At 45.1% G+C, this 25,526-nt stretch overlaps 1 protein-coding gene across 2 annotated transcripts in view; it reads right to left on the bottom strand.

The window, feature by feature from the left end:
* Positions 1–25,526, bottom strand: part of pdgfra (platelet-derived growth factor receptor, alpha polypeptide) — a 90,729-nt gene that overhangs the window by 33,365 nt on the left and 31,838 nt on the right. For both annotated transcript variants that reach the window (XM_072496776.1, XM_072496775.1), the window contains exons 4-12: positions 23,268–23,534; positions 22,687–22,817; positions 15,839–16,013; positions 12,892–13,081; positions 11,434–11,549; positions 10,008–10,134; positions 9,565–9,761; positions 2,316–2,410; positions 1,210–1,342 (exon numbers count right to left, since the gene is read on the bottom strand). In XM_072496776.1, the coding sequence (XP_072352877.1) occupies positions 1,210–1,342; positions 2,316–2,410; positions 9,565–9,761; positions 10,008–10,134; positions 11,434–11,549; positions 12,892–13,081; positions 15,839–16,013; positions 22,687–22,817; positions 23,268–23,534 (1,431 nt within the window). The remainder of the gene's footprint in view (positions 1–1,209; positions 1,343–2,315; positions 2,411–9,564; positions 9,762–10,007; positions 10,135–11,433; positions 11,550–12,891; positions 13,082–15,838; positions 16,014–22,686; positions 22,818–23,267; positions 23,535–25,526) is intronic.

Here is a 25,526-nt window from a genome sequence, read left to right as displayed (position 1 = left end):
GCTTCATTATCTGAGGAACCACGAATGGTGCTGAACATTGTGCAGTCATCCGCAAACATCTCCACTTTTGACTTTATGATGGAAGGGAGGTCATTGATGAAGTAGCTGAAGATGGTTGGGGCTAGGACACTACCCTGAGGAACCCCTGCAGTGATATCCTGGAGCTGAGATGATTGACCTCGAACCACCACAACCATCTTCCTTTGTGTCAGGTATGAGTCCAACCCAGTGGAGAGTTTTCCCCCTGATTCCCATTGACTCCAGTTTAGCGAGGGCTCCTTGACGCTATACTCGGTCAAATGCTGCCTTGATGTCAAGGACAGTCATTCTCACCTCACCCATTTTCTTTTCCAATTAAGGGCAATTTAGAGTGGCATTTTCACCTACCCTGCACATCTTTGGGTTGTGGGGTGAGATCCACGCAAACACGGGGAGAATGTGCAAACTCCACACTGACAGCGACCCAGGACCGGGATCGAGCCGGGGCAATTCCAGGTTGGCACCCAGGTGGCACTGCCAGGGTGTCAGGCTGGCAGTGCCAAGGTACCCAGGTGGCACCAGCAGTGCCAGGGTGCCACCCTGCCCGGAAGCCGACCACCCAGGGACCTTTGATTGCCTGGGAGACCCCTCCAGGTACTGTTCCGCCTGGTCCCCGTTTGTGGGGACCAGTACTGAACGACGCCCGGCTGGGGTCTCCTCAGTGAGGCTGGTAGATACCGGGTGACCCCATTGTGGGTGGGACCGAATCATGATATCTTGCGAGACGTAACAGCCGTTGGGAATCCAGGTGGAGGCCTTTCCCGGGATCTACTCGCCCCATTGCTCCCCGGTTCCGGCAGGACGTGGCCAGTAGATCGCACCCTAAGTTTCTTTGAACTACTCGGTGTGGTTTCCTTGTGGCCTTATAAAAGTTCAACAACCCTGTTACCTAACATTTGAACAATTGCAATTACTGGCTAGGAGGATTCATGGTTAAAACACAATCCTCTGGGGCAGCATGTGGCCAGTGGTTCGAATCCCGGCCCTGGGTCACTGTCCTTGTGGAGTTTGCACATTCTCCTCGTGTCTGCACCCCCACAATCCAAAGATATGCTGGTTAGGTGGATTGGCCATGCTAAATTGCCCTTTAATTGGAAAAAATAGAATTGGGTACTTAAATTTTCAGAAAAAAAACAGAATCCTATGAGATCCAAAGCAATGAAGACTTACCAAGGACAAGTCCATCCCTTGGAAATTCCCATCGTGTATCATAGGGAAGTTGCATGGGATCAACATAAATATATTCGTGCCCATCTGGACTTATTGATTCAATGACTCTCCATCTTATCTCATATCTTGGTTTCTGTACAAAACAATAAATCAAGACTGGAATGAGAGAATCTTCTTTTTTCTCCAGTCTTAAGCAGACTATATTGTAAGCATATTAAAGTGTATCTACTTTGCACCATTAAGATTATTTACATTAACATCAGTGTCCTGTTGTGCCATCAAATTATCTGTGATTAAAATGTTTCCAATGAAGTACAATTACATTTTTTGTATATATAATTTTTTGAGATTATATTAGGCTGCTGTAAGAATTCTATTAAAAAATCTTAAATTGTATATTGTGAGACAGCAAATTTTGGCATAAGTATTGGCATTGGAACTACTCCCAATCTTCCACATGGATGCCACCAATTTTGCGGGGTAAAGGGTGGGATCAATTACTTTAGTAGTTTTGACGCATTCCTCATGTTCGGAATTCCAGTTGAGGGGGTCCAAAATAGGGGATAGGCATGTCGGTCCCCTCCAGAAAAGTTTTCTAGCTGCCTCCCTGGACTTCTTTGTAATGGGACCACTATGAAATTCTCATTTGAAAAAATGTATTTTCAGTTTTGCAGGTCCTGATTCTGGGATAGAAGCCTCAGCTGGATCTCACATCTAATCCTTGGTTAGCTAATACACCTGATCTCACCAGACACTCCTGTAGCAACCACATGCCACGTCCCATAAAGTGTGGGATACCAATTTTCGGGATTGCCTAACCCCACTCCACTTACATTGTTAACCGTAATAATAATAATAGTCTTTATTAGTGTTACAAGTAGGCTTACATTAACACTGCAATGAAGGTCTAGAGGCCTTTGTTTTCCCAATTGCAAGCCATTTGCTTAACCTATTGAGCTAATTTACTTTACACACTTAAAAAAGTCATCAGGTCATTTTGTAAAAGGCACACATTTATGCCAAAGATTACACTTATTTGAATTTTTTTTTTGTTTCAATTGCATTTTAAGAATGTTAACATTAATGGGCTTTAAAACTATATTTACCTGTTTCCAAATTACAACGAACACTATCAGAGAAATGATCAGAATAACCAACAACACCAAGACTGCTGCAGCCACCGTCAGTTCAGAATGGAGGTCTGTAAATAAGTTTTAAATGGCTGTTATTCCAAGTGTTATACATTTTATTAATGTTTTAAGTTGAAAAGGCTCATCTGAAAATTAAAAGAGAAAGGGAAGAATTTAACAAGTGGCAGTGGTCGGAATTCTCCGGCCATTGGGATTCTCCTTTCTCGCCCTGCCCGTGGGTTTTCGGGTGGCACGGGGTGGCTTCAATGGGAAATCCCATTGGCAAACAGCGGGAGTAGATAATCCCATCGCCAGTGAACAGTGTGTCAACGAGAAACATGTAGCGGGGGGGAACAAAGAATCCAGCCCAAGTGTTTCCCATGCCACCACCTGAAGCATCAGCTGCAATATGTTCACTGGATGAACCCGGGACTTCTGCCCCTCACTTGAGAGGAAGTCCCAATTCCAGCCAATCTGATTGGGTGATAGCTGTGTAGCCCCAGCAGTGCCTTTGGGGGGGGGGGCGATGGCCACTGATGGGACTACAGGCAGACCCACTGGTTTAAGTGGCAGAACCAAGATGGAGAAAGATGCAGGGAGTGATGTGTTGGGGACGGGAGAAGAGACCCTGAGAAGGAAGGGAGCACAGGGGTCTTGATGGGGAGACCTGCAAGGAAGGGTATGGGTGATGGTGAGGGAGGCTGTAGGGCGTTGTAGACCTGTTGAGGGGCCTGGTCGCAAAAGGAGGACAATGATGAGGCCTACCAAGGCTTTCCTGCCCGAGACTCAAACAGGTTAATTTTCCAGTCCGTCCCTGACCTCTTCTCGCAGGATAAAATGCCCTTAAGTGGCCATTAATTCGGTGCCCTCGCCGTATGAATTTGTTGAAAGGTTGGGACAGGCAGGAGGGCAGCGGGAAGGCTACATGAGGAATCTTACAGGCACCCCACCTGCAAATCAGCCCACAGGGGAGCATAACATTCTGCCCAAGGTAACCGTGGAACCTTGATTTCCACGTAAAACCCTCATAAGGACTTCAGCACATCAGTTTTTAACAGCTATCCTACTTAACAGAGCAACCGACAAACAACAACAAATTATATTTGTATAGCACTTTATGTAATAAAACATCCCAAGGTACTTTACAGGAGCACTGTTAAACAAAATATGACACAGAGCCACTTATGGAAATATTAGGTCAGATGACCAAAAGCTTGGTTGAAGAGACAGGTTTTAAGGAGGGTTTTAAAGGAAGAAAGTGAGAGGCCACAAGGTACAGAGAGGGAATACCAGAGATTGGAACTAAGTGACTGAAGGGATAGCCACCAATGATGGAGCAATTTAAATTGGGAATGCACAAGTGGTCAGCAATTAGACGGGCACAAACATTTTGGATGTGGTTGGGAAAGATTAAAGAGATAGTGAAGACTTTGGAGGATTTTGAAATAAGGATGAAAATTTTAAAATCAAGGCAGGAATTATCCCGCCCGTCTGCTGGTGGAATCTTCCAGTCCTGCCAAAATCAATGAACTTTTGGCTGATGAGTCGCATCCACTTCAGGGGAATCCGCCACGGCAGCGCCAAAAACTATCGCCCCAAGTTGTTGCTTGACCAGGACCAATGTAGGTCAGTGAGCATAGTGGTGATAGGCGAACGGAATTTGGTGTGAGTTAAAACACGGGCAGCAGAGTTTTGAATGACCTCAAGTTAACTAAGTGTAGAATGTAGGAGACCAACCAGCAGTATATTAGAAGAACATAGAACATAGAAAAATACAGCACAGAACAGGCCCTTCAGCCCATGATGTTGTGCCGAACTTTTGTCCTAGATTAAGAACAAATTAATCTACACCCCATTATTCTACCGTAATCCATCTACCTATCTAATAGCCGCTTGAAGGTCCCTAATGTTTCCGACTCAACTACTTCCACAGGCAGTGCATTCCATGCCTATCTGGGTAAAGAACCTACCTCTGACATGCCCCCTATAACTTCCACCATTCACCTTAAATTTATGTCCCCTTGTAATGGTTTGTTCCACCCGGGGAAAAAGTCTCTGACTGTCTACTCTATCTATTCCCCTGATCATCTTATAAACCTCTATCAAGTCGCCCCCTCATCCTTCTCCGTTCTAATGAGAAAAGGTCTAGCACCCTCAACCTTTCCTCATAAGACCTAATCTCCATTCCAGGCAACATCCTGGTAAATCTCCTTTGCATCTTTTCCAAAGCTTCCACATCCTTCCTAAAATGAGGCGATCAGAACAGCACACAGTACTCGAAATGTGGCCTTACCAAGATTTTGTACAGCGGCATCATCACCTCACGGCTCTTAAATTCAATCCCTCTGCTAATGAACGCTAGCAGGCCTTCTTCACAGCTCTAGCCACTTAAGTGGCAACTTTCAAAGATCTATGAATATAGACCCCAAGATCTCTCTGCTCCTCCACATTGCCAAGAACCCTCCCGTTAACCCTGTATTCCGCATTCATATTTGTCCTTCCAAAATGGACAACCTCACACTTTTCAGGGTTAAACTCCATCTGCCACTTCTCAGCCCAGCTCTGCATCCTATCTATGTCTCTTTGCAGCCGACAACAGCCCTCCTCACTATCCACAACTCCACCAATCTTCATCTGCAAATTTACTGACCCACCCTTCAACTCCCTCATCCAAATCATTAATGAAAATCACAAACAGCAGAGGACCCAGAACTGATCCCTGCGGTACGCCACTGGTAACTAGGCTCCAGGCTGAATATTTGCCATCCACCACCACTCTCTGACTTCTATCGGTTAGCCACTACGTTATCCACTGGCCAAACTTCCCACTATCCCATGCCTCCTTACTTTCTGCATAAGCCTACCATGGGGAACCTTATCAAATGCCTTACTAAAATCCATGTACACTACATCCACTGCTTTACCTTCATCCACATGCTTGGTCACCTCCTCAAAGAATTCAATAAGGCTTGTGGGGCAAGACCTACCCTCACGAATCCGTGCTGACTATCCCTAATCAAGCAGTGTCTTTCCAGATGCTCAGAAATCCTAGCCTTCAGTACCCTTTCCATTACTTTGCCTACCACCGAAGTAAGACTAACTGGCCTGTAATTCCCAGGGTTATCCCTATTCCCGTTTTTGAACAGGGGCACAACATTCGCCACTCTCCAATCCCCTGGTACCACCCCTGTTGACAGTGAGGACGAAAAGATCATTGTCAATGGCTCTGCAACTTCATCTCTTGCTTCCCATAGAATCCTTGGATATATCCCATTAGTCCCGGGGGACTTGTCTATCCTCAAGATTTTCAAAATGCCCAACACATCTTCCTTCCTAACAAGTATCTCCTTGAGCTTACCAGTCTGTTTCACACTGTCCTCTCCAACAACATGGCCCCTCTCATTCGTAAATACTGAAGAAAAGTACTCGTTCAAGACCTCTCCTATCTCTTCGGACTCAATACACAATCTCCCGCTACTGTCCTTGATCAGACCTACCCTCGCTCTAGTAATTCTCATATTTCTCACATATGTGTAAAAGGCCTTGGGGTTTTCCTTGATCCTACCTACCAAAGGTTTTTCATGCCCTCTCTTAGCTCTCCTAATCCCTTTCTTCAGTTCCCTCCTGGCTATCTTGTATCCCTCCATGCCCTGTCTGAACCTTGTTTCCTCAGTCTTACATAAGTCTCCTTCTTCCTCTTAACAAGACATTCAACCTCTCTTGTCAACCATGGTTCCCTCACTCGACCATCTCTTCCCTGCCTGACAGGGACATGCATATCAAGGACACGTAGTATCTGTTCCTTGAACAAGTTCCACATTTCACTTGTGTCCTTCCCTGACAGCCTATGTTCCCAACTTATGCACTTTAGTTCTTGTCTGACAGCATCATATTTACCCTTCCCCCAATTGTAAACCTTGCCCTGTTGCACGCACCTATCCCTCTCCATTACTAAAGTGAAAGTTACAGAATTGTGGTCACTATCTCCAAAATGCTTCCCCACTAACAAATCTATCACTTGCCCTGGTTCATTACCAAGTACCAAATCCAATATGGCCTCCCCTCTGGTCGGACAATCTACATACTGTGTTAGAAAAGCTTCCTGGACACACTGCACAAACACTACCCCATCCAAACTATTTGATCCAAAGAGTTTCCACTCAATGTTTGGGAAGTTGAAGTCAACCATGACTACTACCCTGTGACTTCTGCACCTTTCCAAAATCTGTTTCCCAATGTGTTCCTCCACATCTCTGCTGCTATTGGGGAGCCTATAGAAAACTCCCAACAAGGTGACTGCTCCTTTCCTATTTCTGACTTCAACCCATACTACCTCAGTAGGCAGATCCTCCTCGAACTACCTTTCTGCAGCTGTTATACTATCTCTAATTAACAATGCCACCCCCCACCTCTTTTACCACCTTCCCTAATCTTATTGAAACATCTATAACCAGGAACCTCCAACAACCATTTCTGCACCTCTTCTACTCAAGTTTCCGTGATGGCCACCACATCGTAGTCCCAAGTACCGATCGATGCCTTAAGTTCACCCACCTTATTCCTGATGCTTCTTGCTTTGAAGTATACACACTTCAACCCATCCCCGTGCCTGCAAGTACTCTCCTTTGTCAGTGTTACCTTCCCCACTGCCTCATTACACGCTTTGGCGTCCTGAATATCGGCTACCTTAGTTGCTGGACTACAAATCCAGTTCCCATTCCCCTGCCAAATTATTTTAAACACTCCCGAAGAGTACTAGAAAACCTCCCTCCCAGGATATTGGTGCTCCTCTGGTTCAGGTGCAAACCGTCCTGCTTGTACAGGTCCCACCTTCCCCAGAATGCGCTCCGATGATCCAAATCCCTGAAACCCTCCCTCCTGCAGCCACGTGTTCAACTGCACTCTCTCCCTATTCCTAGCCTCGCTATCTCGTGGCACCGGCAACAAACCAGAGATGACAACTTCTGGCTACTCCCCCTCCCCCTTAAGGATCCTGAAGACACGATCCGAGACATCCCTGGCCCTGGCACCCGGGAGGCAACATACCTCCTGGGAGTCTCGCTCGCAACCACAGAATCTCCTATCTATTCCCCTAACCATTGAATCTCCTATTACTATTGCTTTTCTATTCTCCCCCCTTCCCTTCTGAGCCCCAGAGCCAGACTCAGTGCCAGAGACCTGGCCGCTAGTGCCTTCCCCCGGTAGGTCATCCCCCCAACAGCATCCAAAACAATATACTTGTTTTGAAGGGGAACAGCCATGAGGGATCCCTGGAGTTGGGTGCACTTTCCGCAGGTATAGTCAGCGGGGACACCGGTGGTATCCCTCACCACACATCCTACAGGAGGAACATGCAACTGCCCTAGCCTCCATCCCCTCTTACCTTACAGAATATCGCTGCCCTCTGGACCAACTGGAACTCCGCCCTCCGACTCTGCTCCCAGTCAGCTGCACTCTCTGTAAACTCCTGGCTCCCTTCTCGCTCTTTTAGGAAATGAAATGAAAGGAGCATCTTGCTCCCTCCTCACCTAACTCTCTCAGTCACCAAAGTCTCACTGTAGCACTCAAATGCACCCAAAATCAGCACTCAGTGCAAACAAAGTCTGCACTGTAGCTGGCTCACTTTGATACTGTGAATCTAGCCTCTGAAAACTGGCCGAATCCAATTAACTAATTAACAAGCTCCAGCTGCAAGTACCTACAAGTAGAACCTTTGTTTAAAGCTGATTGAAAATTCACCTTCTTCTAAACCAAACAGCAACTTTTAAGTTAATTAACTAAATAAAAGAAAGACTAGACTTGCGATAAAAATGAACCCTTATACTCTCTCAGTCACCAAACTTTCACGATAGCACTCAAATGTACCAAAAATCAGCACTCAGTGCAAAAAAAACCAGTCTAGAGGTACAAAGGTATGGATGAGTGTTTCAGCAGCAGATAAACAGAGACAGGGGCAAAGTCAAGTGGAAATAGATCTAGTGATAGTACAAGTGAGATTAGAAGTTCAACTGAGGATCAAATGAGACACCTCTGCCTCTTGGATGAATTTCTTGCTCAGTAGCAGCTTGTGTTTTAATGAATAGTCCTACACTGGGCTTCACAAAGGAAATTGTCGGCTGACAAAGCACGTAAATTATTGAAGGTTAACATTATGGGCTTTATAGTTGATAAGTATTTTTGCATTGAAAGCACTTATTGAGGTACCTTCATTAAAGATGATGAAGATTATCTTCCAACTATCAGTAAGTTCACGACTAGTTAGAAAATTGAATTTTGGGCAGAATCTGAGTTATCAGTGATTATCCAACAGCCAAAATTGTAAAGTGCCCTATTTATATTTGGCCAAGCTTTCCAAATCCATTAATTCTGCCTGTTACTATGAAGAGAATTTAATGAACTTTGAGTTAATAAGCCATGATGTTATCCTATCAGTAGAATTTGGCTTACCCAATTCATGTTTAAGAACAGCATGGAAATGTGTCATCTTGCATTTTTTAAACAGTTTTTGACTTGACCGCAGTTTATTTTGAGCAATGGTACAACATGCATGATGAAGCAAGGTTTTCCGGGTAGATAATAATCCCGCTTCAGGCAGTGAAACTCCAATAAAATTGAAGCGTAGCTAGAGTCATTGTAGGTCAGTGAGCTTGGGGGCAGAGCGAGTGTGTGACTGGGACTTGGTGCAAGTTCAGTTATGGATAGTAGAATTTGGATGAGCTCAAATTGAATATCCTGTCTAGTGGACAGAATCTTATATCTTCATTATTTTGAAAAGCTCAATCAAATCCCCTCAAAGTCAATGCTTTTCCAGAGTTTAAAAAGTCCCAATTCATGAAACCTATCATAACAAAAATCCTTAAAATAGATATGAATTGATTGCCAAACCCCACAACCAGACTGTTTTCTATACAGGGATGGCCAAAAGTAGGCACAGTATTCGAGATGTAGACAAAACAAAACCTTGTACAAGGTCCGGCTTATATTTCTAGTTTTATATTGAATGATCTTAGCTCTGCAACTCAACGTTTTTGCAACAACCTCACAAACCTTTGTTATTTCCTGAACTACAACCCCAGGTAATCGTGTACAACTTTGCATGGTATTTATGCACCTGAAATTATTCTAGTCCAAATGAAGCATTCTGCAATGCGATTTACTGGAAGACATTATGCCACTCATGGGACAATTCCCCATTGTACGGGATGTAACAGAAGTCCTTACTTACTGTGAGCCACCAGTTTGACTTCACGTGCAACGACTGCAAGCTCATTCTTTGCAATGCATCTCACAGCCACTGTGTTATCAACTTTCTGAAAGGTCAGCTTGCTTTCCACAGTATTTTTCCTTGTCTGATGGGTCTCAATACTGATATCACTCGAATTGTTGTGGAGAACATTCCAGAGCATCGAGTCATTTGCACATCTAGGGGAAGATATAAAGGATGTTAAGGCTTGTTTTCATTTCATTACCCATTGAAAATTTATTGTATCTTAAAACACTTAAAATACAATCTATTGGCCACTTGAAAGCGATGAGGGAAATATTTTATACAAACGCAACTTTTCATTTGGTTTTCCAACAGAAGTGAAAATTAATGGAACTAATTTTTTTATTCAAAATATTTTCCTCACTCAAATATGCTGCATGATTGAATAGTTAAGTTCTCACTTTTTTAGATCTGTACAGATGAGCCATTCGACCTCTGGGCTGGGCGTCCCATCCGCCAAACATGAAACTATCTGGCCACTCGCAGAGCCATGATGGACATCAACAAGGTTGATGATTTTTGCTGGCACTTTTAAACAAAAATTTTAAAGATTGAAAAATCTTAATCTGTATTTATCTGCCAAAATACAACTAGAAGACATAGCAACTTTCAAAATATTCTGCATCAACATCAATAAAGGTACAGATGACACATGGAATTGTCAATAATTGCAGTAAATTAAAAAGTGTCACACATAAACTTAGTGGGCGGAATTTACCAGCTGTTCATGCCAGCGGAATATTCTGATCCCACTGATGGCACACGGGTTTCCCGGCAACGCGGGGTGCAGTCAACGCCATTGACAACGGCGGGACCAGAAACTTCCGCTGGTGGTTCGCCTCAGCTGTCGAAAAACACGCGGCGGGTTGCCCGGTAAACCCTGCCCAGAATATCAAGCATTTCGCACACAGATCAATTAGACAATAGTCTATGGTCCTGTTCCATTAATGAAATAAAATTCCTGTCACATTTTGTTCTTTACTTAATAGAGTTTACCTAACCTCTGTTTAAATGGCTAAGGAAAATGAAATGATAGATTAACATGAGACCAATTGTCAGAAGCAAGCGGTGGACCTGCCAAAATCAATTTTGATTTTACCTGCTTGGCAAAAAACAGACAGATAGGCAACTAAAGCTGAGCAATTCAATTACCTGCTTGACAGTCACCCCTTTCCTGACAACTGCGATTTTAACTTACAGGATTAAGTAGGCGCTGGCCTCATGAATTTGTGTTAATCAGTGATAGGACCCTGTTTGTATGCAGAAACCTTGATACACGTGACCTGCAGAAACAGGAGTATTCCTTCAAGCCTCATAAGGAATATTGCTGCTCTGGTGCCCAACATATACACCTTCCCTTCTTCCTATGGGACCATCCTGAAACCCCTATCCCATGGCTTATCTGCTTTTTGACAAATTTTCCTTTGCTGCGAGCTGTTTCAGGCAGGGCAGCTGATCAATGGCTTGTAGTTGAGGCAACAAGTCTTAAACTTAGGCCAGCAAAAGCATTTTGCACTCCCTCCCCCCCTCCCCACCCCAGCCTGGCTGCAACCTGTTCAGAGTTCAAATCGATCCCACCTTGTCTGACAATTGGTCCATAGCTGAAACATTAGCTTGTTCCTTCCCTTTTGAGAGGCTGTTGGGTCTGTTGTACATTTCCAGTGTCTGCATTTATAGGATTTTCAGCATTATATACCTACGTTTTTCATCTTTTAAATTTACAAGTGACACTATCCCAAATATTCATGTTAACATAGCCTAGCATTTCAAAGAAGTGCTCTACAAATATTGGCTAGTTAAAGGGCACAATGGAGCTTGTGCACTTACCTTTAACCTGTAGGTAGAATGTATAAGCGGTACTATTATCTCCATTTTCAACAATGATGGTGTAAGCCCCACTGTCTTGTTTCTTTGCACGAATCAGGGTTAAATTACTTTGATACCTGGAAAACGTCAGCAGCAGATAATAAGTAAAGCGTCAGTAATTGGAAGTGGCACCAAATATTTCACTTTCTTAACCTTAGTGAATTGAGAGACTGCAGTTTAGAGCTAGCTCAGGATGGCATCACTGTTTCAATGTCGGAAAACAGGGCAGACAATTTCTCTCAAAAAGCAATCAGTCCATATGACTCGGTATGAAGAAGAGTCAAACGGGCTCAAAACATCAACTTTGTTTCTCTTTCCACAGATGCTGCTAGATCTGCTCTGTTTTTCCAGCATTTTCTATTTTCATTTCAGATAAATGATCTGATAATCTGTTATTTAGTTGAGGGATAATCGTTGACCCACAAGAATTTTCTGCTTTAAACTAGTGCTATGAGATCTTTTATGTTCCATCTGAGAGAGGGCAGACGGGGCCTCACTTTAACATCTCATCTGAAAGGCAATACCACCCGACAATGCAGCAGGTGTCTCATTACCGCACTGAGCTGTCCACTTTGACTTGGCCTTGAATTATCTGGAGTGAACCCATGGCTTTCTGACTCAGAGGTGAGAGCGCTACCACTGAGCAAATGTCAGTGCCTAAGCTATTCAATACGATGATTTTGTTCAAATAAGTAAGATTCTGAGAGGGGTCTACTAGGTAGATTCTGAGAGGCTGCTTCCATTGGTTGGGGAATCTAGAAATAGCAAGCACTGTCTTAGGATAACCAGTCGGCCATTTTGGACTGAGACGAGGAGAAATGTCTTCCTGTAAATCTTTGAAATTCTATAGAACTGTGGATGCACAGTCATTGAAAGTATGCGAAACAGAGATTGGTAGGTTTTTAGACACTAAAGGAATCAGGCATTATGGAGATGATGTGGAATATAATGTTGAGTTAGAAGATTAGCCATTTTGTTAGTGAATGGTGGAGCAGGCCCAAAGGATCGGAGAAATGGCTCCTGCTCAAATTTCTTGTGTTCCTATGACACATGCCGAAACGGACAGAGAAAAAGAGGAGCCACAGCAGAAGAGACATCCACTATTTCTCCATTAGAATTTGCCATGGCGCCTTCCTGGGGGTAGGTCTCAAGTTCCTCTTCACCCACTACCTAAAGCTTGACACCTGCCCCAAGAAGGAATGGAATTTCTAGACTGCATGATTGTTTATAACCTGTTATTACAGAGAAACAGAAAGCTGAGAACCTATGCAATAATAAATGAAGATGGAATAGTTATTTAACTGGTGATCTTTACAATGATACAGAAGATAAATAGTTTTGCATGGATTTCTTCCACGAAAATGGGTTATGTGTGGTTCACTATATTGGGATGGTGTTGTGCTGTGTCTCCTGCTTTACCTAATTTCCTGGGTTTTTACTGTGTTGATCATCACCTCGTTGTTATCGTCAAGCAGGGTGATATTGTTTTTCAGCCACCATACATTGGGTTTTGGGTAAGCCTCAATGTTGACCACAAACTGCTTGACTTCATATAAATCTGCAAACTCTTTTGTTCCATAGTTGGGATGCAAATGGATAAATCCTTTCTCTAGGAATGACAAAAAGAAGAGAATGGCAAATAAATCACATCAGTCCAGAAAAACTTGTAATTTTCCACAATATGGTTATCATTTTAAACTGAGGATCTAACATGTTCTACTAGCTACCACTAGTGACAGAAATAGGGGCTGGATTCTCCGTTTCCGAGGCTAAGTGCCGGCGTGAACGGAGAATCCGCGAGAGGTTCATGAGTCGGTGCAAACCCCTCACCGATTACGGTACCGGTGAGGGGCTAGCACCGGCGCCACGTGCAACCCCCGCGGATCATGCCAAAAACGGCCGGAGAATGGCCCAGTCCCGGGTCGCGCAAGTGCAGGGCTGACGACCTGCACCGGTCACGCCGTAAAGCATGGCAGGTCGTGCTCGAACCCTAACCCACCAACCGTGACCCCACAGCCCACAACCTGGCCTACTCCCATCAGACCCCCCAGCGCTAGCAGAAGCCCCTTCGGCCAGCGGCACAGATCCCGGATGAGTGTGGCGGCATTGGACACTGTCCACAGCTGGCACGCCGGGGTCCCGACCGCTGGGGCCACATGTGGCCCATGCCATCGGGAACTTGGCCCATCAGGGGTGGAGCATCACGGGCTGGCCAGCCGATGCTGCGCCAACGGCGTTGAAACGACACGCCAGTTTGGAGGAGGCGGGGCATGATGGACCGACGTGTAACCAGCCCCAGCCCTGGTTCCGGTGTCGGAATCCATTCTCCGCCCGATCGCCGATCATGATTTCAGCGTCGGGTGACAGAGAATCTAGCCCATGGCTTTTTCCAGGAGATTGTGTGGTTAGAGAATGTGTCAATATGTTTAGTTCCTCCCCCATATGTTCATTCCCATGTTTAACCACTGTAATATTGCATTGACAATTAGATTTATTCGGAGAATGTATGCTTTCCGATGGTTATGAGAATGCTCTGCTTTTCGTAGAAGTCAGACAGCAAGCCAACAGAGAGCGAAACATTGGTCAGTTCTGATTTTGGCTCCATCCCACTTACCCAAAGTTATCCTACTTTCATACAGTGGGTGGAATTCTCCCAGTTTGAGACTAGGTGCCGTGGCGGGCTGTTTCGGCAGAGCTTGTCCAGCTGAGCACAACGACTAGATCCCGCCCCAGATTCTGTGCTTGGAACCTCATTAGTTATGCACACACGAGTTCCTCTTCGACTTTCCTGGCGGGTAGACAGCTGATTTGTTCACCTATCCTCAGCGGGCTGTTCAAAAGAGCTGCCGCCATATTTAAATACCAATCCACACTCTTTTCACTTTCTCCAGCCCACCTGCCTTCACCAGACTGTGCAGGATGTCAACAACCCAGAAGAAGAAGGCTAGCAACCTCAAGAAGAAGTATTTTCCTCGATTCAACCACCCTCCTCCCAATCCATCACCTACAAGTTGATCGTGCCCCAGTTGGACCTCTACCCACCGCATCTGGAATCTTTGTCCATCTCCTTCCAATAAATGATGTGATATCCCTTTAACTCCCCCCTTGTTTGTGAGTTTTTCATGCAACCTTGTTGGTGCCAGCTTCCCTCTCCTCAGTCCTCCCTCCGCCTTCCATTGTTTGTCTTCTTTACCCATTTCCTTGCCTCTCTGTTTGCCGTTGCGATCCCTCGCCTAGCCCTCCCCCTCCTTGCACAGTCTTCCTTCACATTGCCCACCTTGTCTTCGTCAGGCTGCCACCACCCCCACTCCCACCCCCTCATTGCGCATTCCACCCCCGGTCAAACTTTGGACCTTTGTTGCCCTGGCTCCACAATGCTGTTCAGATGGATACTGATATGTGGCACCAGGGGGAAGGAGGCCCCAACCCGAGGCACAATACTGATCCGAGACAGTGACGTAGGAGAGTCCATAGGCCCAGCAGCACGGTGCTGTAAATGAAGACTAGCTTGGCATAGAGATGAAGGACCGTAACTGGTCTGTCCAAATGGTAAAAAGTGCATCAAGAGCAGCGCAGTATTTTGGCAGTGTTGTACTCACCTTGGAGTTTGTGGCGAACTGAGGACTGCCTTGTGCACCCCACTATTTAGCAATCGTGTTTGACACTGATATGATTTCCCGCTGACATGAGGAAAGGTTGGGAGGCCTGATTCACGCCAGCTGCCAGCAGAGTGACCAGCCCACCAGTAACCCGCCATTGGGAGAACTGCAACGTGATTTTACATAGGCGGCTTTCCGACATTTTGACTCTTGCTAGATTCTCCGCTCTCGCCCCTCCCGCCACCAAACCTGTTCCAGGCAGGATTGGAGAATTCCGCACTGTTTCTTTTCAGCTACCTATGTGGATGCAGCAGGAAATCTGAATTTTTAAAAGTTTGATAAAGTAGCAAAATGTTGCAACATTTTCATTCAGCACCTGAGCATCTGCTTCCACTACATGGGAGTGCCAATGGATGTGAAGAGAAGAAATGGCAAGAGTCTTTTCCTTGCCCACATGCCCACTGAGTGTCACAAAATCTCATTGGGCTCAACCCCAAGTGCAAGGGTGAAGTTGAGGCGGTGGTCTCGGGATTTTAGAGCCAAGTGTTGGAAACAGCATTTAATGGGATTTCAAATCTGAATCCCACATCATTTGTAACAGTGATTGAAGCATTTGGTAATCAAACCAAAACTTTTCCTATGTGACAGGTGAGAATATATTCAAAAACCTTTCAAAGAGACCCATTCTAAATGTGTATGTCTTTGTTTGTGCGCATCCAGAATAAATAAAATAGAAAAATAGTCAAACACTAATGATTTGTACCCACCAGTAACATGGATGTGAACCTGTTTCAGATTCATAGTATCCTGAGTTGCATGTGTCACAAAACATCCATAGACACCAGCATCGTCCATTGTGGCTTTCTCAATTTTCAGAGTCTTGTTTATTTTGAAGCTTGGTTGCCTTAATTCTGTAACAATTTCCTCTGCCTCAGTTCCCTTCTGCAATGAAACAAGGAATCCATGTGAATGATTATGATTTCTCCTTCAGAATTAATAAATAGTATCGCACCAAAACAAAATATTCCTTTTTAGCCTCAGGGCAAATTTGAAATCTCTTTGGGCGTACCATACACCAGCATTAATGTTAGAGTGAAAGGTTTCCAGTTCAGGGCAGTGCTAAAGTGGAAGTGTCAGCCAGGATTTTCCCATGTGATCCTACTGTGGGACGCACTAGAGCAGTAAAATTCACAGGTATGATCAAGCCCGTAGAGAGTTGCAGCAAGACATTTTTATTTTTATTTTCTAACTGAGAACATTTACCTTTCCTAATTGCTTCCTATGCTATCATTGTAACTTTCTGTGATTTGCGTTGGAGAACATCTTAATTTCACAATTTAAAAATATTCTGATTTTCTATTTTTCCTCCCAAAATGGATAACTTCACATCTCTCCATTTGATATTCCATTGGCCACGTTCTTGCCCACTCATTTGATCAGTCCATCCTGTGGTAGTCTCATTGTGTCCTCTGAACAGCTTACTTTCTCACCTAATTTGTATGGTCAGCAAACATGGGTATATTACACTCAGTTCTCTCTCATCTAAGTCACTGATATCGATTATAAATAGCTCAGGGCCAAGCATTGAAACTGACAGTACCCCACTAGTTGCAGCCACGCTGAAAATGGCTCAATTATTCCCACTCTGATTTTTGTCCATTTACTGGCCCTTAGTTTATTCTAATGTATTATCCATTCCATGGCGCTGGGGAAATGAAGGCCTATTGATAGTATCACTGGACTAGTAACCCAGAAGCCTGGCTAACACACCGGGGATATGGGTTTGAATCCCATCATGACAGCTGGTGGACTTTGAATGCAATTCACAAATCCGATTGATTAATTAAAAATCTGGAATTGAAAGCTAGTCTCAGTAATGATACCATGAAACTATCATCAATTGTCGTGCAAATCCATCGGGCTCATGAATGTCCTTTAGGGAACGAAATCTCCTGTCCACACCTGGTCTGGTCAGCATGTGACACCAGACCCACAGCAATGTGGTTGCCTCTTAACTGCCCTCTAAAATGGGGGCTCAGTTCATGGGTAGTTATACATCTCTTGAAAGAATAGATAAAATATGAAGTCCTAATGTTGTGTAACAACATTTTATGTGGCTTTTTATTGAATGCACTTTCAAAATGCTAATACACTGCATTCACTCATTCCCCCTTATTCCTCCAACTAGTTACATCCACAAAAAAGCATGAAAATGAAATGAAAATCACTTATTGGCACAAGTAGGCTTCAAATGAAGTTACTGTGAAAAGCCCCCAGTCGCCACAATCTGGCGCCTGTTCGGGGAGGCTGGTACAGGAATTGAACCGTACTGCTGGCCTACCTTGGTCTGCTTTCAAAGCCAGCAATTTAGCCCTGTGCTAAACAGCCCCTTCGGCTTTAGTGGATTAGTGAACTTGATTTGCCTTCAATAAATCTATGTTGAATCTGCACAGTAACTGCCCTGTTCCAATTCCCTAAAATAGATTAAAATATTTTCCCTACTTCTGACATCAGGCTAAGTGACATATAATTCCATTTTCTCTCTCCAAAGTTTCATGAAAAGTAGGGTTACATTTCCTGCTTTCTAATACATGGGAAGCATTATAGAATCTATAAGTCTGGAAGATCAAAAATAATGCACCCACTACCGCTGAAGCCAATTGCTTTCAGATCTCGGGCATTTGTTGACTTGAAGTCCCATTAATTTCTTCTGTGGTGTTTCTTTACTAATCTTGCTGGACGAGATCCGGATCGCAACATCTCATGAGTTTTCATTCGATCTTGCGATGGGTTCCGAGGTTCGCAGATCTCTGTGATTTAACAGCTTCGTCAAATATCCAAGTTGGGCGCAACAAGGACGTTTGATTGCGCCCGAAATTTAGATCAAGTACTGTGCAGTGAGAAAGGACTAATTAATAATCTTGGTGTAAAGGAACCTTTAGGGAAGAGTGGCCATAATATGTAGAATTTTACATTCATTTTGAAAGTGATGTAGTTCAATCCAAAACTGGGATCTTGAATGTAAACAAAGGAAACTACAAATGTACAAGGGGGAAAATGGCTGTTTTAGATTCGGAAACTACATTAAAGGGAATTACATTAAACAGTATGACAGTAGACAGGGAATGGTTAGCATTTAAAGAATTAATACATGAGACTGGATTTTACATGCCCTAGATGGGTCTGTTTCCCGCGGTGGGCGAAGTAGAGTGAGTGCCCATCCCACCACTTTCCTGCCCATCCCCTGGCTCCAAGCTCACATCTAAAATAAAGTGTCCTTGTTCATAAGTCACTGAAAGCTAACATGCAAGTGCAGCAAACAATTAGGAAGGCAAATGGTACGTTGGCCTTTGTTGCAAAAGGATTTGAGCATAGGATTAAAGATGTCTTGCGGCAACTGTCTAGAGCCTCCGCATGACCACGCCTCGAATATTGTGTGCAGCGTTTTGGTTCCTTACCTAAGAAGAGTACTTGCCATAGAGGGAATTAAACTTTTACAGGTGCACCATAGAAAGCATCCTATTGGGCTGCATCACAGCCTGGTATGGCAACTGCTCGGCCCAGGACCGCAAGAAACTTCAGAGAGTCGTGAACACCGCCCAGTCCATCACACGAACCTGCCTCCCCTCCATTGACTCCATCTACACCTCCCGCTGCCTGGGGAAAGCGGGCAGTATAATCAGAGATCCCTCCCACCCGGCTTACTCACTCTTCCAACTTCTTCCATCGGGCAGGAGATACAGAAGTCTGAGAACACGCACAAACAGACTCAAAAACAGCTTCTTCCCCACTGTCACCAGACTCCTAAATGACCCTCTTATGGACTGATTTCATTAACACTACACCCTGTGTGCTTCATCCGATGCTGGTGTTTATGTAGTTACATTGTATATGTTGTGTTGCCCTATTATGTATTTTCTTTTATTCCCTTTTCTTCTCATGTACTTAATGATCTGTTGAGCTGCTCGCAGAAAAATACTTTTCACTGTACCTCGGTACACGTGACAATAAACAAATCCAATCCAATCCAATCCAATTGATGAGACAGGGGCGGGATTCTCTAATCCTGCGGCAGAGTGTCCACGCCGCAGTAAACGCCGTCGTCTAATAGGGGCCAGTACGGCACTCGAGCGATTCACGCTGCTTCAGCTGCTGATCCTGGTGTGAACTGGACGCCACGGGATCCGTGCTTGCGCAGTGGCGCCGGCGCCAACACGCACATGCGCATTGGCTTCCTTCAACGCGCCAGCCCCGAAGCAACATGACGCAGGACTAGAGAGTACGGCAGGTAGGAGAGGCCGGCGCCCGCCGATCGGTGGGCCCCAATCGCGGGCCAGGCCACATTGGAGGCCCCCCAGGGTCGGACCCCCCCTGCCCCCTCTACAGGCCTCCCCCCCTGACCCTTCCACGCAGAGGTCCCGCCGGCTGAGAAAGGTGTGGACAGTGCCAGCGGGACTCGCCGTTTTCACTATGGCCACTCGGCCCATCCCGGGCTGAGAATCGGCGGCCGGCCGCATAGAGCGGCCCGCGACCAGCGCCACGCCAACCATGCCAGCGCCAATGGCACCAATTCTCCGCTCTGCAGAGAATTGCGTGCCGGCATCGGGGCAGCGTGGTGCGATTCGCACCGGTCGCGGGGATTCTCCAGCCCGGCCCCGGGCTGAGAGTATCCCACCCCTGATTCCTGTGCTGGCAGGATTGTTTTATGAGGAGATATTGAGGAGATTGGGCCTATATTTTCTAGAATTTCAAAGAATGAGAAGTCTCAATGAAGCTTACAAAATTCCTACAGGGCTCAACAGGGTAGATGAAGGATGGATGTTTCCCCTGGCTTGGAGGTCTAGAACCATGGGCGAAATTCTCCCCCAACGGCGCAATGTCCGCCGACTGGCGCCAAAAACGGCGCCAATCAGACGGGCATCGCGCCGGCCCAAAGGTGCGGAATGCTCCGCATCTTTGGGGGCCGAGCCCCAACATTGAGGCGCTAGGCCGGCGCCGGAGGGCTTTCCGCGCCGCCAGCTGGCGGAAATGGCGTTTGTTGCCCCGCCAGCTGGAGGAAATGGCGTTTGGTGCCCCGCCAGCTGGCGCGGAAATGTGGCGCATGCGCGGGAGCGTCAGCGGCCGCCAACAGTTTCCCGCGCATGCGCAGTGGGGAGAGTCCCTTCCGCCTCCGCCATGGTGGAGGCCGTGGCGGAGGCGGAAGGGAAAGAGTGCCCCCACGGCACAGGCCCGCCCGCGGATCGGTGGGCCCCGATCGCGGGCCAGGCCAACGTGGGGGAACCCCCCGGGGTCAGATCGCCCCGCGCCCCCCCCAGGACCCCGGAGCCCGCCCACGCCGCCTGGTCCCGCCGGTAAATACCAGCTTTGATTTACACCGGCGGGACAGGCAATTTCTGGGCGGGACTTCGGCCCATCCGTGCCGGAGAATTGAGCGGGGGGTCCCGCCAACCGGTGCGGCCCGATTCCCGCCCCCGCCCAATCTCCGGTACCAGAGACTTCGGCGGGGGCGGGGGCGGGATTCACGGCGGCCAACAGCCATTCTCCGACCCGGCGGGTGGTCGGAGAATGACACCCCATGGGTCACAGTCTCAGAATATGGGTTAGGCCTTTTAGAACTGATATTAGGAAGAATTTCATCACTCAAGGGAATCATTAGAATTTTCCACGCCAGATATCTGTAAAGCTTAGTCATTGCTCATATCTAGACAGGGATCACTAGATTTCTAGATATGAAATATATCAGGAGATATGAGGACAGTGCGGGGAAATGGCTTTGAGGTCGAAGATCAGCCATGATCTAGTTGAATGATGGAGCAGGTTCAAGTGATCAAACAGCCTACTCTTGCTCCTATGTTCCTTCAATATTATTTATTAAACCATGATGTGGAGATGCCGGCGTTGGACTGGGGTGAGCACAGTAAGAAGTCCTACAACACCAGGTTAAAGTCCAACAGGTTTGTTTCGATGTCACTAGCTTTCGAGCGATGCTCCTTCCTCAGGTTAAATTAAATCATCTTATTAGCCACAGTTGGACCACTTTTCCTGTGGGGTTTTACACCTTAAGGAAATGTATATTTATTGTGCACTACAAATTAATTTAAATGTTTGTGATTGTTATCAAATCTATTAATGTGGTTTCCCAATCAACTTTTGTCAACTCACCCCTCATGCTTAAGCAATTTGCATTGTTTATTTTAAGATTTTTGTTCACAAGTTAGTGAAAGCACTCTCAAATTCAGTATAAATTCTAACACCCTTCCCAAGACGTTCCTTTCTTACATGGTTATTATTTAATCACTAACGCTTATAGAATCCGGGACCGATGCGGCAGGGCAGCACGGAAGCATTGTGGATAGCACAATTGCTTCACAGCTCCAGGGTCCCAGGTTCGATTCCGGCTTGGGTCACTGTCTGTGCGGAGTCTGCACATCCTCCCCGTGTGTGCGTGGGTTTCCTCCGGGTGCTCCGGTTTCCTCCCACAGTCCAAAGATGTGCAGGTTAGGTGGATTGGCCATGATAAATTGCCCTTAGTGTCCAAAATTGCCCTTAGTGTTGGGTGGGGTTACTGGGTTCTGGGGATAGGGTGGAGGTGTTGACCTTGGGTAGGGTGCTCTTTCCAAGAGCCGGTGCAGACTCAATGGGCCAAATGGCCTCCTTCTGCACTGTAAATTCTATGATAATCTATGATGATAATCCCTACAGTGCAGAAAGAGGCCATTCGGCCCATCGGGCTTACTCAAACCCTCCAAAAGAGTATCTCACCTCCGCCCTAACCCCGCAGCCTCAGCTAATCTTCACATCCCTCGACACTAATTTAACATGGCCAATCCACCAAACCTGCACAACTTTGGACTGTGTGAGGAAACCAGAGCACCCGGAGGAAACCCACACATGCACGGGGAGAAAGTACAAGCTCCACACAAACAGTCACCCAAGGCCAGAATTGAATCCAGGTCGCTGGTGTGAGGCAGTAGTACTAACCATTGTGCCATTGTGCTGTCTGTCCACAAATGCTGCTAGACCTGCTCAGTTTTTCCAGCTCTTTCTGTTCTTATTTCAAATCTCCAGCAACTATGGTATTTTGTTTTTATATTCATTCTGTCTCATTGCACAATTCTAGATCTAAAATCACGCATGCCTTAATTGGTTTCTTGACATATAGTAACTTTTCTTCAGGTCTATATCATCATGTATCATAGAATCATAGAATCCCTACAGTGTAGAAGGAGGCCATTAGGCCTATCGAGTCTGCACCAACCCTCTGATAGATCACTCTACTTAGGCCACTCCCCTATCCTATCCCCGCAACTCCACCTTACCTTGATCACAAGGGGCAATTCAGCGTGGTCAATGCACCTAATCTGTGGGAGGAAACCGGAGAACCCGGAGGAAGCCCACGCAGTGGACAGACATGTAAACTCCACACAGACAGTCAGCCAATGTTGGAAGCGAACCTGGGTTCCGGGCGCCGTGTGGCAACAGGGCTAACCACTAAAACACTGCAAAAATATTCTACCTCCAATATATTTGATGGATAAGCACTGTTCTCCCAAATGTTGATTCCACATAAGGCAACAAAATGTTTAAGAAAAAAAGGAAAATCAGTTTTACTTACATCTTTTCCAGGATAATTCCAGTCTATATCCACTAATTCATTATCTATTACTAGACAAGTCACCACGATGGGTTCACCCACTTTCACTACTGTTTTCTCAGCTTCTATTTGAACTGTAAGGATCTTTGCCACTAAACATAAGGTACAAAAAGTTAATGTTAAAATACATCTCTGTGAGAACAAATATAGCAATACTTTTAATAGTTATTTTCAAGTACTTTGGAATAGGCATACTGACTTTCATCTTTAATGAAGTTTATTTTTAATTTAGAAATACCAATTGTCTGTTCAGAGATGAAAAATATATAACTTATATTTGTGACAAAAAGACTGGGGGGGGGGGGGAGGATTAATAGCAAGGTCGTTCCCACCACTGCTAATGCTGGGAAACACCCGCCTAAACGCGCTCGGCATGGGACTCTGTTTCATTTCCATTAAGTCGCGTTGTTATTTCTCTAACTCTGACTGTTGAATTGGATTATTTTGACCTAATGACAAATAAACTTGACCCCAGAAAGCAGAATTCAATACATCACATCTAGTGTTGCTCAAATGAAAGACAAGTTCAAGTGTTGCATCACCTTTAAATCTATTAACAATGTATTCTATTGATCTGTGCTCCACACCATTGATCGTTGCAATGCAGATATACGTCCCTTCTTTGAACAGACCACTGAATCCTTCTTTATTATGATAGGTGGCAGAGATCATGTTCTTGGTTTCAATACTCTTCAGAGTGACATGGACATCTGGATCAGATACACGACATGGGATTTCTGCAACCGCACCCACTGCCGCCACTACTACATTTTCAAAATGCGTTGGCGGGATGAATGGATAGTTGGGATCTAAAAAGAAAACAATGTATTTAACAATAAACTGCTTAGCAATGTTTGAAGGAATGAGAGCATAAGATGAATGCATAAAGTCTAAATGTACATGTGATATACTCTGCAGAATATCACAGATCTCCCATAACCTACATCAAAAATAATTTGACTACAATCCGTTTATATTGTACTGGAGAGTATTTTCATTTCACACTAGCACCTTTGCTCTCTGACTGTCACTTACATACTATTAAACTGCTTCTGTTAGAACAAGAACATAGCCCCAATGCCCTGCAGATTTTCAATAAGAGCTTTTTATTGTTTCTACTGCTGAGACATGAAGGGAATCCAGCATTATTCAACACCAGAATGAACTCTGGATTAGAAAACTTTGCACCAGTGTCACACCAAGAAAACACCCCAGGGATTTCAGTCAGAGCTATGGTTACAGAAAGTCATATAATACAAACTGCTAAGTGTTTGGCAGCTGAAAGGTTGTGACATCAACTAATTTCTCTTGGTTTGAATGACTTTCAGTTGCTCACAGCCAAGTTTCAGAAGGGAGGTGCAGCTTGACAAAAAGGAAAAAGTTATGTCATCCAACTTGTCACTCATATTTGGCTTTGAGCAGCCAAGCACAGAGCTGGAAAGCACCCAACTCAAACTGTCCTCGCCTTCCACATGGTGAGGTCACAGCTCTTACATAAACTAGCTTTGGAGAATGATATAATCTAATTAGAAGAAGTGTTGCTTTTATAAATAAATCTTTGGAATTAACAAGGATGCCTCGGACCCCACTGCCCTTCTGTAGTTACTCTTGGATTTTTGAATTGAAGTCTGTATTTGTTAAGCAACAGACATGTGACCTTACAGTATCTCGCAAGTAACACTTTAAAGCAGCCGAGACATTTTAACCTAACCCGCCTGGCGGAAAATTAGCGTGACCAGATCGCCTACTCTTGTATTTAGAAACTGCTGTGTTTTAGCAGAAATGTCAGTGGAGATTCACAATTAGTTTCAGTAGATATACATTAGGAGGGGGAGTGAACATTGTAACCAGGGGAAACATGGCAAAGCCGGTCAGACGTAGAAACATTAATAGCAGAAGCTGGAGGACATTAAAGGCAGGAAGAATGGAGGATAGACAATCAGGCATGGGAGGCAAATGGTGGACACTAGCCTTTGTCTATACTTATGACTTAGGGAGGGAGGATAGGGATGTTGAGATATGGATGATGAGGATGAAGGATGACTGTTGGTAAATCATTTAAACACATTGTTGCATCTTATTTGTGAAGATATATATTTGTGTGACATTCCAGGTTCATCCAGCCTAGCCTCTCAAGAAAATCTCTGCTGATCTTTATTTTCCTCTGTTGTTAGAAGCAGTATAAGCAGCAAAACCATGCAATGGTAATGCCACCAATTTTGAAGCCCCATCTTGTGTTTGATCCAATTAAAATTAAATTCTCTTTTCAGTCGATACAATAAAATCCTGAAAGAGTCAAACTGGGAAATTTGTGTTCGATGCTGATTTTCCTGGGTGATTTTGGTGACATTCTCCCTATGTTGCCTTAAGCTTTTTCTGGAGTTGGTCCTCTAAAATTGACTAGTCTGCTAAAGTTTACCTGAGTCTGGCCTACCTGTGATTCCAGATCCACAGCAGTATGGCTGATTCTTGATATTCACTCAGTAATTAGGCATGGGCAATAAATGCTGGCCCAGCCAGCGAGGCCCACCATGAATGAATAGAGAAACATTCCAAAGTGAAAAGTAGGTAGTAGGAGCTCCCTGACAGTTAGTGTAGACAAGGCCAAGCATGGAATTGAGCCACTTGCAAGTGTCAGATTCAATCTGCAATCTGAGTTATCTGATCTCAGCCAGGTTGTTATAAGTGGTGGAGGAAGAAAAGGGAATTAACCATCATTCCCTTTTGTTGATTACTGTCCAATAAATCTTACTGGAAAGGGTGTGCTTGTGAGGCCATTCGAGACCTTAATTGCAATCCTT

The sequence above is a fragment of the Scyliorhinus torazame genome, chromosome 3 (assembly GCF_047496885.1).
Source record: "Scyliorhinus torazame isolate Kashiwa2021f chromosome 3, sScyTor2.1, whole genome shotgun sequence".
In the NCBI taxonomy this organism is placed as follows: domain Eukaryota; kingdom Metazoa; phylum Chordata; class Chondrichthyes; order Carcharhiniformes; family Scyliorhinidae; genus Scyliorhinus; species Scyliorhinus torazame.
This window is presented reverse-complemented; position numbering and strand designations above follow the sequence as displayed.